This window comes from Thermothielavioides terrestris, chromosome 1 (genome assembly GCF_000226115.1).
Source record: "Thermothielavioides terrestris NRRL 8126 chromosome 1, complete sequence".
Taxonomy (NCBI): Eukaryota; Fungi; Ascomycota; class Sordariomycetes; order Sordariales; family Chaetomiaceae; genus Thermothielavioides; species Thermothielavioides terrestris.
The window spans coordinates 2797725-2810729 of NC_016457.1; the positions used below are offsets into that span (position 1 = coordinate 2797725).

The following is a 13005-nucleotide window of genomic DNA, read 5'->3' on the forward strand; positions in this document are numbered from 1 at the left end:
GCGTACCTAGGCAAACATGGCAAATGTGTGCTTGGCTGCCCACTGTCATTACCGCGTTAGGAATATGGAGCGAAGGGTTAATTGACTCGATCCGTTCGATGCTGCACGGAGGTAGGTACCGTGACATGTTGGGACTTTGGACAACACGACGCTTCTAATATATATACTATACAACTGGGCGGTTAGTACGATCCTTCTTTTTGCTGCAAAACAGGGGTCTTCCTTAACTAATTGTTATTACAATCCACCTTTTTGACCATTAATCTACCTTTTTAACCGTTAACAAATAACAGATGCAGGGTATAGAGCTGTTAGTGATTTTTCCTTCCCCTTCTATTGGCTTACGGCTAAATCGTTATTTCCTTTCCCCGTTGTTTTGTTTTCCTTTTTCCTCCTTTTCTCTACGCGCCTACATCGTGGGCTACGCGCCTGCACCGTGGAACCGGGGGAGCTATACGCAGGAGCCTGGGCAACTGGGCCAGCCGTAGGCAGGTAGGCATCTGGGGGAGCCGCGGCCAGGTGGGCAACTGGGGGAGCCGTACGCAGGGCATACCGCGGGCGGCACCAGGGGCACAACGTGGGCACCAGGGCCACAACGCGGGTACCACGGCCACAACGCGGGCACCGGGGGCATACCGTGGGCACCGGGGGCACAACGCGGGCACCGGGGGCATACCGTGGGCACCGGGGGCATACCGTGGGCACCGGGGGTAGAACGTAGGCACCAGGGGCATACCGCGGGCACCGGGGGTAGAACACGGGCACCGGGGGTAGAACGCGGGCACCACGGCCATAACGCGGGCACCAGGGCCACAACGGTGGGCACCAGGGCCACAACGTGGGCACCGGGGGCATACCGTGGGCACCGGGGCCACAACGCGGGCACCACGGCCACAACGCGGGCACCGGGGGCATACCGCGGGCACCGGGGTTAGAACGTGGGCCCCAGGGCCACAACATAGGCACCGGGGGTAGAACGCGGGCACCAGGGCCACAACGCGGGCACCGGGGGTACAACGCGGGCACCGGGGGTACAACGCAGGCACCCGGGGTATACTGTGGGCACCGGGGGCACAACACAGGCACCGGGGGCATACCGTGGGCACCGGGGCTAGAACACAGGCACCGGGGGCATGCCGTGGGCACCAGGGCCACAACGCGGGCACCGGGGGTATAACGCAGGCACCCAGGGCATACTGTGGGCACCGGGGGCACAACGTGGGCACCGGGGGTATAACGCAGGCACAACGTAGGTAGGTAGGCAACTGTGGGAGCCGTAGGCTGGGAGGCAAGCTGTGGGCCAGGCAGTACGCAGGTAATGCAGGTAGCCAGTAGTAACAGAAAGCGAGTCATGTGATGTAAAAATGCAGACAAAAAACCCACGAGCCCGCGAAGCGGGCTCCAAACCCCTTGTGTGATATGTACCAGGGAAGTTGGCTGTGGCTCCAGTCAGACAACATCCCAATTTGCCATGGGGGACTGCACCAGTTGCGCTGGAGAATTGTCTCCTTCCGGATCCTCGGCCGGCCTCCTGCTACGCGTATCCCATCGTATCACCGCTGAGACCCAAAGGACGAGTCGGCCAGCTGAATGCCGTGTAACGTTGTTGGTGCCCACGCATGAATTATGTGGGAGGCCCTGGGAAAGGGTATCCTCGTCCCTGCAAGTGTTCCGCCTCGGGCTCCCGGACCAGCACCACCGAGAGAGAAGCTACACTAAGCTGGGCCAAGTGCTGTGCTAGCCCAAAGGTTACATGCGGGCTCGGCCGCGGCCGCGGTGCGGCACAGCCCGCGGCATCAGGCCGGCTTAATGCAGGGATGTATGCAAGGTACGGATACATACATACAAACCACAGTCGTCTTCGTCCTTTCCTGCATAGGGCCTGTTGGAGGCCTCGTGCATGCTCAATCTCAGCAAATACGCCAATACGGAGTATTTATTGGATCTTTGCAGAAATGTCTCTTCAACACAACCATTTCTGTTGGCTCTGTTGTTCTTGGCATTGAGTTTTTCTGGCCAATCAATCGCACCAAATCAACCACATGTGCGCCTGGCGCCAATAGCAGTGCACGTCTGAGTCAACAGCTTGGGTGACTGAAGTTCTCCTTATCCAGCCAGCCGCGGCGGTTTGTTGGCAGAGCAGGGTCCACAGCGGCTTGTTGGTCGTCGCGGACCACCGTGTCTTCGAGGCGGTAGCATCACGAACTCGTCAGCAACCACAGAGTGACAGAGTCGACGATGTTCCCGATCATGATGTTTCTCGGACCATCACCGCGCCTGGCACCCAACCTGCGCCCTCTCTTCTGCAGTCTTACTCAATGCAACATCTTCACCACCACGATTGGACGCATCTTGTGTTGAGCGCCTACATCGTGAGATCTTCAACCTAGCCGATCCTGTGCAGCGGTTCCAACACAACCCTGAGGCCTCGCACAAGACCTCGGGAGCCTGTTGTCCAGGGCAATGTGTCACGCATCGGTTTCTACCGTCATTCATTCCACCCCAACCACCCTCACCTCATCCACCATTCGCGAAGCGTAGAGCACGACGACGACCACGACGACCACGATCTCGTCATCGCCGTACCAGCCCACCCAGCCCGGTGTCGTGGCTGACTGCAACAAGTTCTATCTAGTGATATCTTCCTTCGACCTCACAGCTCTCTGCTGTACCCGACATCTCTCCGTTTCCCACGCCCTGCGCCTAAACGAATGCATCAACGGATGGACAAGAATTACCCTAGTCTTATTCCAGGCCGCCCAAAAGTGTGTTCAGGCTGAATCGCCCCGTCCGAAAGCGAATTGGTTCGAGGCACTGCTCTGCGGCCTGTAAAGTCACTCAACAAGTTACCCAAGGTACCTGTCCAGTACACCGTGAACTCCCTAGGCACGCATTACGCGAGCTCGGCATGCCGTGCCATGGACCCCTGTTCATCAACCCGCCTAGGATAAGCGATTCGTTGGCCGTAGTGCACGAGTAACCACCGCCTTACCGAAGCCGTCTTATTAGGGGGTTGCATGAGTAGGTAGCCTCGACGGCGCACCACTGGCCAGACTCCGGTCACATTTCCAAACAGAGCAATTTTTTTTTCGGCGCTGCAGAGCTGAAGGCCTCCCATGTTCCCTCATCGCTTTCTGTAATTAATGACCACAGCCTCTTTTCTCCTACCGGTTTCCATTCCTCGTCTTCGGGCTCCAACCCTCTGGCCTAACATGCATGCACGCCGCTGCCGCCGGCTCCTGTGCCTGGGCTGGAGCCTTCTAGCCCTGCCGCTCTGGTGCAGGGCGCAGGTCGCGCTCCCGGCGACAGTCGAAGTGGACTTGATCTTCCCGCGCAAGGACATATACACGCCTGCTCCGGTCATGCCCATCGTGTTCGCGTTTCAAAATCCTCGAGTGGCTGCGTCGCTGTGGCCAGGCATCTTTGTGCGAATCACACAGCTCGGCACCAACCATTCAATTGGCGAGACCAGCGAGTACATCAACGGGGAGATCGTTTTCTCCTACGACGACCCCTTCTACTGGTATTGGTCCACCCACCTGTTCAACAACACCGAAGGCGACTGGCGGTTGGATTGGTCGCTTTCGACCCTGAACTGCTCCGAGGACACCACGCTTGACCAGCCAAAGGGCCAGTTTCAGACTACCAGTGTCTTCTTTACGACCAAAAACGGCGGCAAAGAGCCTGACCTCGTCGCGGACGCTGCCACGATCGAAAACACCTGCAACGAGACCACGGGCATCGCTTTCAACGTCACGGGCATATTACCCCAGTTCCCCAAACTTTCGCTCCCTTGGGATGGCACCGGCCCTCCTCGAAACCAATGCGCGGTCGTCCCCCCAACGCCTCCGCCTGCCCCTCAGCCTTGCCGTGTCAAGTTCGACGTAGCGGCTGCCTCCAGCATCACAACAAACCTCACCTGCAGGGAAGAGCATCACTGTCCTTCCGGCGCAGTGCAGGTCCGGGTGGACAGAGCGGCATGGTTCATAGCGGCCTTACCGCTGGTATATTTCCTTCTTTGATCTGCGGGGTTGTCAGTCTGTAATCATGTAATTTCTTTTCCTTTTCGCCTTAGCATCATGGCCCTTCATGGGTGGATTTAATGAAGTAATTACTCAGGTACATCGATCCAAGCGAGGCTGGAAACGGTGATGCTTTAGGAAGTGCTTTGCGTTAGGTCCAATACACAGTATTGCGATGCGACTTGACGGCCGACCACCAGCCTACCGCCGGCAGAAGCTCCCCAGGTACAAGCGTTCCCGGCATGTTGGCTCCTGAGTGTGTCTCGCCAATGCCCCGACAACGACTTATTGGTCTAGGACCACAAAGTCCATCACACTCCCGTTCAGGATTTCGCACAAGCTTTGTCTTCAGATCCAACCCATATCGTCGGTCGGTAGATACTTCCCTTCCGCCCGTCATGCGCGCTGACCTCAAGATCATAAACGACCTTGGCGGCCCGGTCATCAATATATGATCATTCCTACGCCCCTGTGCCCTGGAACCGTGCCATGCCCGTCCCTCAGTCTAATTATTGCACAGGAAAAGTATTGCACAGGACAACCGACCCTATGCAGGCCGAGTGAAAAACATCTAATTACCATTAATCCAGGAAAAATTCCAATGAGTAATCCTGCGAACACAACTTGAATTGACTGAAGACCTGCTAGCCAAGCCGCACATTCGCTATCTTTCCGAATCCATCAGCCAACCCAATATCCCTCCGCCTCCTGCTCCCTCCCCGCATACCATCGCAGTAGGACCCCAGAAACCCCCGGGGTTCTCCCATTCAGACAGAAAGTCCCAAAGGCCTATAGCAACCGATTCGATGCTGTATTTACTAGCGGCGAGCTTCAGGCTTTGCCTAGTCCACTGCATACGCGCCGGTTTACTTTGTCGAAAGCTCTTGAATTGTCTAGCGCAATGACCAACGTTGCTGCTTTTGTTAACGGAATGATAAGAGTTGAGCGTGGACTGTTTCGAGAGCTTCTAGAATGTGTAGCTGATGCAGTTTTAGCTCCCTTGAGCCGGCCTGAAAACTTGCCAAGTTCTCGGCACCTATATCAGTAGGCAGAATTAATAGCCACAACTTTCACTTTGACCAGAACGGTGGCGCTATCAGCTAGAGATTGTCTTTCCCGAGATGCCATCATAATGCACTAGCGGGACAGGTCCGCAACATGATGATTGCGATGCACTGCCAAACCAATGCATCCCATAACAATTCCATTCTCGCCTAATTGTGCTGCATCAGCTACTTCCACAGTCCAAGGTTTGTGTCTTTGCGGACCTAGGTAAATATCCGTATTTGAGTTGAGAAGACAATATGAATAGGGTTAGGGTTGTATAAAGCCCCTGAGCTCGTCAGCCCCTGGAGGACATCAAGGTCTCTCATCCGCAGAACATCTTACTGTACTGCGCAGAGGAGCAAGAGTGCGTAAACTAAGTAGTTTCGGCAAGTGAACCGGAATTTTCCACCCACACCATACCAAGCATTGGCCAGCTTATGGACCCAGCGGGACGGAAAAGGCGCTGGCAAACAAAAAGACCGGGTCAGCGGAGGTCGTCCCTCCGTTCTCGCGCCGCCCCGGTCCCAATTTCACCGAGCGCATGATTCCTCTTCCATGTCCGCTCTAACTCGAAATCCAGAATTTACCTCTGTGAATTGTTAACACGTCCGAGCGCCACGCGTGGTCCTCAATTTCCGCTACAAGGGACAACGACTCAATAACCAGTCAAACGAGGGAGTTGTGTCTTTTTACCACTGGGCGTTGCGCGGGTAACAGGTTCCGTCGCGCCGAGAATCCGCAACCGCGCCGTTGCAGCGGGAGAGGATGCTACCTCATAACACAGCGAACATCTCGAGTAAGGTTATAAAGCTAAACTAATGCTCCCTGTAAACGACCTTCGGGTGGTGGTGTCTCGCTGCGTCGCTCCAAGCAGTAGAGCGTACCCCCTTTGATTCGTCTCGGTCAAAATGAAGTTGCCAGCATCGAATGCGGCCGTGTGTGCCGCCGCGCTGCTCCCGGTAGCATCGGCAACCATCTACTACGCCGGAGTCGCCCAGTCAGGCGGTGAGTTCGGTGTATGGAGCGCCACTTCTACCAAGGGAACCGGGCTGCCCGGACGGTTCGGGGTCGACTACCAATTCATCAGCACGGCCGGCGTCGACACCATGACGGATCAGAACAAGGTCAACCTCCACCGCGTGGCTTTCCTGCTCGAGCGCATGTGCCCCCCGTCGTACGGCCTCGGCGCCAAGTTCAACGAAACCCATTTCGACTACTACAAGCAGGCCATCAACTACATCACCAAGACCAAGGGTGCTTGTGCGTGCCTCACTCAGTTCCATCCGCTCGTCTTCCGGTTGCGCGGTCAGCTAACCGCCGTCCTCAGACGCTATCCTCGACCCGCACAACTACATGCGCTACAATGACCCCTCATCGCAGCCCATGAGTGGGAGCGTGATCGGCAACTCGTCGGACCCGACGGCGGCGACGACGGCCCAGTTCGGCGAATTCTGGGGCGAGCTGGCGCGGCGGTTCGCCGACAACGAGAAGGTCATCTTCGGGCTGATGAACGAGCCGCACGACATGCCGAGCGCGCTGCTGGTGGCGAACCTGCAGGCGGCGATCGACGGGATCCGCAAGGCGGGGGCCAAGAACCTGATCATCGCGCCGGGCAACTCGTGGACGGGCGGGCACTCGTGGACGCAGGGCGGCGCCGAGGCCAGCAGCAACTGGCTCCAGAAGCTGGTCGACCCGGCGGGGAACCTGGCCATCGACATCCACGAGTACCTGGACGTGGACTTCAGCGGCTCGCACGCGGCGTGCCAGCAGGACCCGGCGACGAACCTGGCGAACGTGACGGCGTGGCTGCGGGAGCACAAGCTGAAGGCGTTCATCACCGAGTTCGGCGGGTCCAACACGACGTCGTGCACGACCATGCTGAACGGCATCCTGGACTACATGGCGCAGAACGACGAGTACATCGGGTGGACGGCGTGGGCGGCGGGCCCGTTCTGGGGCTCGAACAGCCCGTGCTGCACCGACTCGAAGCAGTGGGGGAGCCTGGAGCCGGGCAGCAAGGCGGCGGACGGCGGGCCGAGCCTGTACGACACCGTCTGGCTGCCCGTCATCCAGAAGAAGGTCCCGGCGAAGCTGCAGTGGCGCGGCATGGCGAGCGTCAAGGGCGGCAGGTTGGAGGAGAAGCCGCAGAAGCACTAGGCTGCAAGAGAGTGGGCCCTGGGTGTAGAGATAACTATAAGAAAAAAGACAAGCTCGTCTCTCCGACAACCCCCTATTCGCTCTGCCGGAGCCTGGAGACTCAGGGTTAGGGTTGGTAACTATACCGTACCAGAAAATGCGAGTCAAGTCCAGGAGTCGCGGTCGCCAAGATCAGGGCCTGGGAGGCTTGTCGTTCAGTGGCGATTCTGAAACATGTCCCTCACACCTTCTGGAACAGATCGACGGTACCGCGGGGCAGTAACGCAAGTTCCTCCTAGTTTTCGATGTGGAACTGGAATGTAGTATGCACAAAAATCCAGGTGAGGGCGCAGTCGCCGTGGATAGGTTGTGAATAGATGTGGTTGTTGTTGGGGGTTCGCGGAAAGGGAAGTAACGTTCGCTGGCTTGAGCCTGTTGGCAGTTTGGCAACCAATGTGCCCTGTTACACCGCCTGCCTCAGGGGGAGGGGTCGCGTGCCAGAACGGGCCTGGAACCTGGAATTCTGGCAGGACGCTTCCTCCAAAATCCACCGCTATTTTTTTTCCACGGTGCTGCAACGGAAACAACCCTTTGGCTTCCCAAGGTCAATAGAGGGTGGAAAACCGCAGGCCGGAAACGAAATGACCGAAAACCAAACACAAACGGATGGAATGCCGTTGTGAAGTGCAGGTTCGTGGATGCTGTCTTTCTCCGGTGCATGCCATCCGGAGCGGGTGGGCCGCCGATTGGCTGGCAACAAGCCTGGCGTCCCGGAAACCTCTGCATCCGGATGAAACAGGCCCGGCTGGGTGGCCGAGGCTTCTATCTCTTCCTCGCAATTGGGCAGGAGCCGCACGCGCGCCAGATGATCAGCTTGCCAGACCTGCCGGCAAGTTGGCTTCCGCGCCTCTATCACAGGAGGCAAGAGTGGGTTGCCTGCCGACCCGGTCTCGCGGATCACCTGCCAGACAGTGCAGCGGGACCCGGGAGCGCGGCAAGGTCGTATGGAAGGGCCTGTTCCGACGGCGGGCCGTCGCCAGGAAGGGCTCTGCCAAGAGTCCGTTGCCGCAACCATCGCCCCCGAAGAGCTTGGGCCAGCAGCGTCAGAAAGCAGAAAACTTTGCGAACCGGTCTCGCATCCGAAACAAGCGACGGGTCGCTGGCTGCGCCGGCAAGCCTCAGTGCCGTTTTGCAGACCTCGATCCGCCCCGCTCGTCTGAATGCCGACGATGTTACACATCCCGGACGCTCTCCGTCACGTCCGGTTGCTCCTTCGCCTCCCCCTTTCCCTACCTGCCGAAAGGTAGCTCCGGTCTAAAAGGGCTGTCACTTCAGCTCGGGCCGCACTCGCTTTTCCTTTGTCTCGGTTCCTTCCTTCCACTCTATCTCTTTTTCTTCCGTTATGTTTGCCCCATTTCACCGTTTCTTTCTGACCAATTGAGCTTGGTGTGGGTGGCTGGCGGATTCACTCGAGTCCGCTGTCATCCCCTGAACTCCCCTCGCCGCCCGACATGCCGCTCAGCATGCCGCGCTTTCCTCCCCATATTGCCTCGCACCTTCGAGAGTTGGGACCCCGCCGGCTTTTCTCGAGTCCGAAGCGGTGGTCGACAATGGCTCTGAGACTCTCGCTCCTCCACATCTCGGCCGTCGTCCTCGTTGTGTTGTTCTCCTTTCTCCTGAACAACAGCGAGTCGGCCGCGACGCAGGGTGCCTGTGCAACTCACGACCATCCCAACCCACTGGCCGAGCTGTTTCCGAACAACGCCACCGGTGTTCTCAATGCGACGCTGGCCATCATTCCGATCCCGCTAGCCACCGCTCGCCGGCTGATCCCACCCCAGTACGGCATCCTCGAGCGAGCTTACCGTACCCTGATTCCCAACTTCCCCGAAGGGATGTATCCCGTTATGGTGCAGGCAGCCCATGACCATGACGTCCAGTTTCGGGCCTACGGCATCACCATGGATGACTTCTCGGTCCGTGTCTCTGTCGGACCCGGTCTGCACCCCTAGTTTTGCTGACCGGGCGTAGCGTGTTGGATTCGAGTTTCCGTTCTTGGACCTCACCGGCGACGGCTACTCCTCGTTCCGCTGGGCTCCAGCGCAGCTCATCAGCGCGACCAACGATATCGCGCTGGACGGATCACGAGCGTACGGTACCCTCGTCTCGCCGGCCGAGTACGAGCCGGCATGTAATGCGTACCGGCAATTAGCCAACGGGGCAACGTACTTCAAGGGCTCCAGCCTTACATCCGCCGAGTTCGTGGAGCTGGAGATGACGCGCCTCCAGCATCCCACCCTCAGCCCGTACTCACTGGAGCTGTTCAGGAACATTACGAACCAGCCGACCTTTGCAAACGCAACATCGTGCGACAACATGATCCGGCTGTTCAACACGAGCATGTCAGTCGGCGCCCACGCGCCAGTGCCGGTGCGCGGCAGGGTCAGGGCGCGCGCCTTCCCGTTCCAGGGCGGCGTGAAGGAGTGGGCAGACGTCTATGGCGTGCAGGTGGCGACGCCGTTCATCGAGAACAACTATCTCGACTGCCGGACGATGAGGGGATACTCGGGGACCGGCGGGCCGGGCGACTCGTACATGTCAGGTTTTAATTCTAATGATGAATTGTGAAATACAGACGGTGCATCGGAATGATACCCGGCCTGGGCGGCCGACATGGGCGTGGCCGTCCACGGTCCATAGAAAATAAACAAAAACAAAATTACTAAGTATTCACCCTAAGTCTGCCATGTACTCCGTACAGATAGATTCTGGCTTTGGTTGGTTGGTCTGAATGGGTTGTGCGAGAGGCCAGCGACACAACCGTTCAGCGCTGTCCTCCACACGCACCCAGAACTCTCCTATGTTTATCTCTTCCCACAGCAGACTTAGGTGGTTGGAGTTACATCGGATCTGCTTGCTAGTCATCGAAAAGGCAAATCGAGGTGGTTATGCCTACGCCAGAAGGAAGCTGCAGCTTTCACATGCTAGAAGACAAGGAACACCCCCCTGACTGCGAAAATTCAAGAACCAAAACAGACTGTCTGCTACCGTGTTAGAAGTGAAGCAAGGTAATTCTTTTAACGCAGCCCAAATGAAAGCCAAGAGTTCCATGCCACACCGTCTCACCATCCACCCGTTTCATCGCTCCGACAAACTCCAACCTGCACGGAATGTCTCGGGAATTGAGGATGCGGGTGCGGCACAGCACATCTTCGCAACGACGCAGCCTCAACGGCACAGCGCTCCCAACCCTCAGCGAAACAGCGAGCGCCGCCTCCACAGAGCCCTATTTTAGGTATTTGCCTACCAGTCGGCCTAGTCCGAGGGTCGGGCACGCTGCGAGCCAAGGCTTCATTCATCCTTCATCCAAGACCCAACAGGCCTCCAAAGGTCTTGCAGAATCCCTTGAGCATGGCCGAGTTTATAAATCCCGCTGCCTTTCCGCGTGGCCGGGGCCGGTGGCCGTCGATCTTTTGAGGAGAGGATACCAGCATTTTCATCCCGTTTCGTTTGCTCGATTCAGTTCAGTTCAGGGGCGTCGTGGTGTCAGCAGGCAGGGACTGCCGTTTTCCGCGTTGCTTTAACTTTTTTGTTTTCTTTTCCTTGTTTTTCTTTCTCTCTGCACCCTTCTCTCCCGGTCGCGGAACGTGCCGATCGCTGGGCGATTTTTCAAGTTTGCGATCCTCCCTCAGGACGACGGCCTGCTGCTCTCCCCCGTCTCTGCAGCTTCACACACACACATGTCCGTGTCCCCAGCAACACTCCGCAAGACCGCGACGACGGCCAGGACGATGGCCCTGAAACGCAGCCTCTCGCGCTCTGTCATCCGCATCATCCAGCGCACCCTGCCGCTGGTCAAGAGCAGGCGGCGCTCGTGGACCACCATCGCCAAGACGCGGATGCCGATCGATCTGTGAGGCTGGGGGGCGGACGGGAAGGGGTTGGGCGTGGGCACGCAGCCGTGGTATTTTGGGATCGTAAGCCAGATAATTACTGGCTCAGGTCGGATGCTCCCGCGGGTTCAGGCCATGGGTCTCACCAACTCTCGTCTGCGACGGCCTAAAGTCAAATTGCGGCCCTAAGCATCTGCCCAGGCAGCATGAGTCCTCGTCCTCCCCGGACTTGCCTGCGGCCGGGTGTGGTCCGACGATGTACAACCCTGAAACACCGCTGCTCCGGGTTGGGTGGCGGTTTATCGGTGTTCTCGGAACAACAAGGCTTGGACATCGCATTATACCCAGATTCACCTGTGGGGTTTGGGAGACCTGGTGGAAGACAAGTGGTGAATGGGCGGGAGAAGGGGCGGGGGAGGGAGACATGATCCACGCAGTGCAGCGTTTGGGCCCGCGTTCCCGGTCCTTCTCATCCATGCTATTAGACGACTCTACGACGGGGATTTGGACGGTTGAAAAGGCGAATCAAAAGGGATTGAAATTTTGCTGTCATCTTGCAGGGCTGGGCTGTGGACAGCAAGGATCGGTTCATGAGTATCTCGTTCGTTTCACCTGCATCGAAAGTTTTAGATACCCTCGGAGGTACAATGTTTTGCTTTAGCCGTGAACCCGGGTCTTGTTCTTGAGATGGCTCATTCGTCATCTTCCTCGCCCATTGGCTCGGGGTCCGACATCAGGGCTCTGACGATCGCCTTCGCTTCTTCACAATCGTTGTCGTTGTATAACTTGAGACCGTAGGTGAGCATAAACATTTCCGAGTTGCCCCATCCGCGCTCAATGAAGTCCAATTCCTCCTCGGTGAAGTTGCAATCCGCAAAGTGGCCTTGGAAGGATCGCTCGATATCATCGACTAGCCCGTCGTCCGCGTCGGCTTCGTCTTCCTCCTTGTCGTCCCGCTCATTTCGTATTATGGCCCGCACCATCTGCCTGCCCTCGTCTCGGTCTTTTTCGTCATGGATGTTGAAGCCCCAGCAGCGGAGGAACCTGATTTCGCCGCCCCAATTCTTCTTCAACCAATCTCTTTCGTCTCTTGTGTAGGGCGGCGGGCGAGAGGATTGGGCCTCCCGGTTGCCGTTACCGCCACTTGCTCCCTGTTGGTTGCTTCCAGTAGTCGGCTGCGTTCCGCTGGCTGCGGCCCATCTAGAGCGCTCCGAATCGGGCCAGATCGCGTTGATCATGTATCCCTCGTCTTGCTTGAAAACCGACTCGCCGACCACTGGGCCGACAGGCGGCCCGCTGAGTTTAAGCACCCAGACCGGCCCCGGTGCGTGGATGTAGGCGATCCGCCGCCCCTCAGCATCCATAAGCTGCCCGTCCCTGAAATTTTTTCCCATGCCGCCTAACTGCATGCCGGCGTAGTCGCCAGTGCTCGTACTACCGACGATGTTGCAAAAGGCGGTAGGGGCGTGCAGGACGTTGCGGAGCCGGAGAATGCCGTGGGAACGGGGACCGGAGCGTTTCGGATACAGCTTGACCGGGATTTCGACATCGCCAATCCCGACCACGTCAAGCCGAGACGCCCCGTAAGCTTCGCCTATATAGGTAGCGAACGGCGTGTAGGTGGAAAACCAAACACGGTCGCGTGCCACGCTAATGAAGATGGCCAGTCGCGGTTAGCCATATTCATCAGACTTGATTACTAGGTGGCGATAATTAGCACAGGGCATTGGAGCCTTACTGTACGTTGGAAGTGTTCGAGATGAGCCAGTCGGGGCAGGGCAGCCCGGTCTCCATTGTGGCTGCCATGGCTTGGTGAAGAAAAAGCGTCACAGACAATGCAGGATGCTGCGGTCAGGGCGGTTATGATGGTGCGACGGATAACTACCTCCCAGGTTGTTCGTGTTGAA

At 57.7% G+C, this 13005-nt stretch overlaps 5 protein-coding genes across 5 annotated transcripts; 3 read left to right on the top strand and 2 right to left on the bottom strand.

Moving 5' to 3' along the window:
* Positions 1-333: 333 nt before the first annotated feature.
* On the bottom strand, positions 334-1353 carry THITE_2038768 (uncharacterized protein; the record flags this gene model as incomplete). Its single annotated transcript, XM_003649226.1, has 2 exons — positions 334-1111; positions 1247-1353. The coding sequence occupies 2 exons, from the start codon at positions 1351-1353 to the stop codon at positions 334-336; spliced, it is 885 nt and encodes a 294-aa protein (XP_003649274.1).
* Positions 1354-2820: 1467 nt separating this feature from the next.
* THITE_2107757 (uncharacterized protein) lies at positions 2821-4202 on the top strand. The gene has a single exon (XM_003649227.1). It carries the CDS (start codon positions 3213-3215, stop codon positions 4020-4022), a length of 810 nt encoding a protein of 269 aa, XP_003649275.1. The 5' UTR covers positions 2821-3212; the 3' UTR covers positions 4023-4202.
* Positions 4203-5826: 1624 nt separating this feature from the next.
* THITE_2107758 (glycoside hydrolase family 5 protein) lies at positions 5827-7598 on the top strand. Its single transcript, XM_003649228.1, has 2 exons — positions 5827-6329; positions 6397-7598. The coding sequence occupies exons 1-2, from the start codon at positions 5978-5980 to the stop codon at positions 7224-7226; spliced, it is 1182 nt and encodes a 393-aa protein (XP_003649276.1). The 5' UTR covers positions 5827-5977; the 3' UTR covers positions 7227-7598.
* Positions 7599-8815: 1217 nt separating this feature from the next.
* Positions 8816-9833, top strand: THITE_41497 (uncharacterized protein; the record flags this gene model as incomplete). Its single annotated transcript, XM_003649229.1, has 2 exons — positions 8816-9181; positions 9237-9833. 2 exons carry the CDS (start codon positions 8816-8818, stop codon positions 9831-9833), a joined length of 963 nt encoding a protein of 320 aa, XP_003649277.1.
* Positions 9834-11790: 1957 nt separating this feature from the next.
* THITE_154429 (uncharacterized protein) lies at positions 11791-12892 on the bottom strand (the record flags this gene model as incomplete). Its single annotated transcript, XM_003649230.1, has 2 exons — positions 11791-12748; positions 12837-12892. 2 exons carry the CDS (start codon positions 12890-12892, stop codon positions 11791-11793), a joined length of 1014 nt encoding a protein of 337 aa, XP_003649278.1.
* Between the last annotated feature and the right edge of the window lie 113 nt (positions 12893-13005).

Coding starts and splice junctions, on each gene's coding strand:
- THITE_2107758 (XM_003649228.1), top strand. CDS start 5,978: ATGAAGTTGCCAGCATCGAATGCGGCCGTGTGTGCCGCCGCGCTGCTC. Junction 6,330..6,396: donor CACCAAGACCAAGGGTGCTT/GTGCGTGCCTCA, acceptor CGCCGTCCTCAG/ACGCTATCCTCGACCCGCAC.
- THITE_2107757 (XM_003649227.1), top strand. CDS start 3,213: ATGCATGCACGCCGCTGCCGCCGGCTCCTGTGCCTGGGCTGGAGCCTT.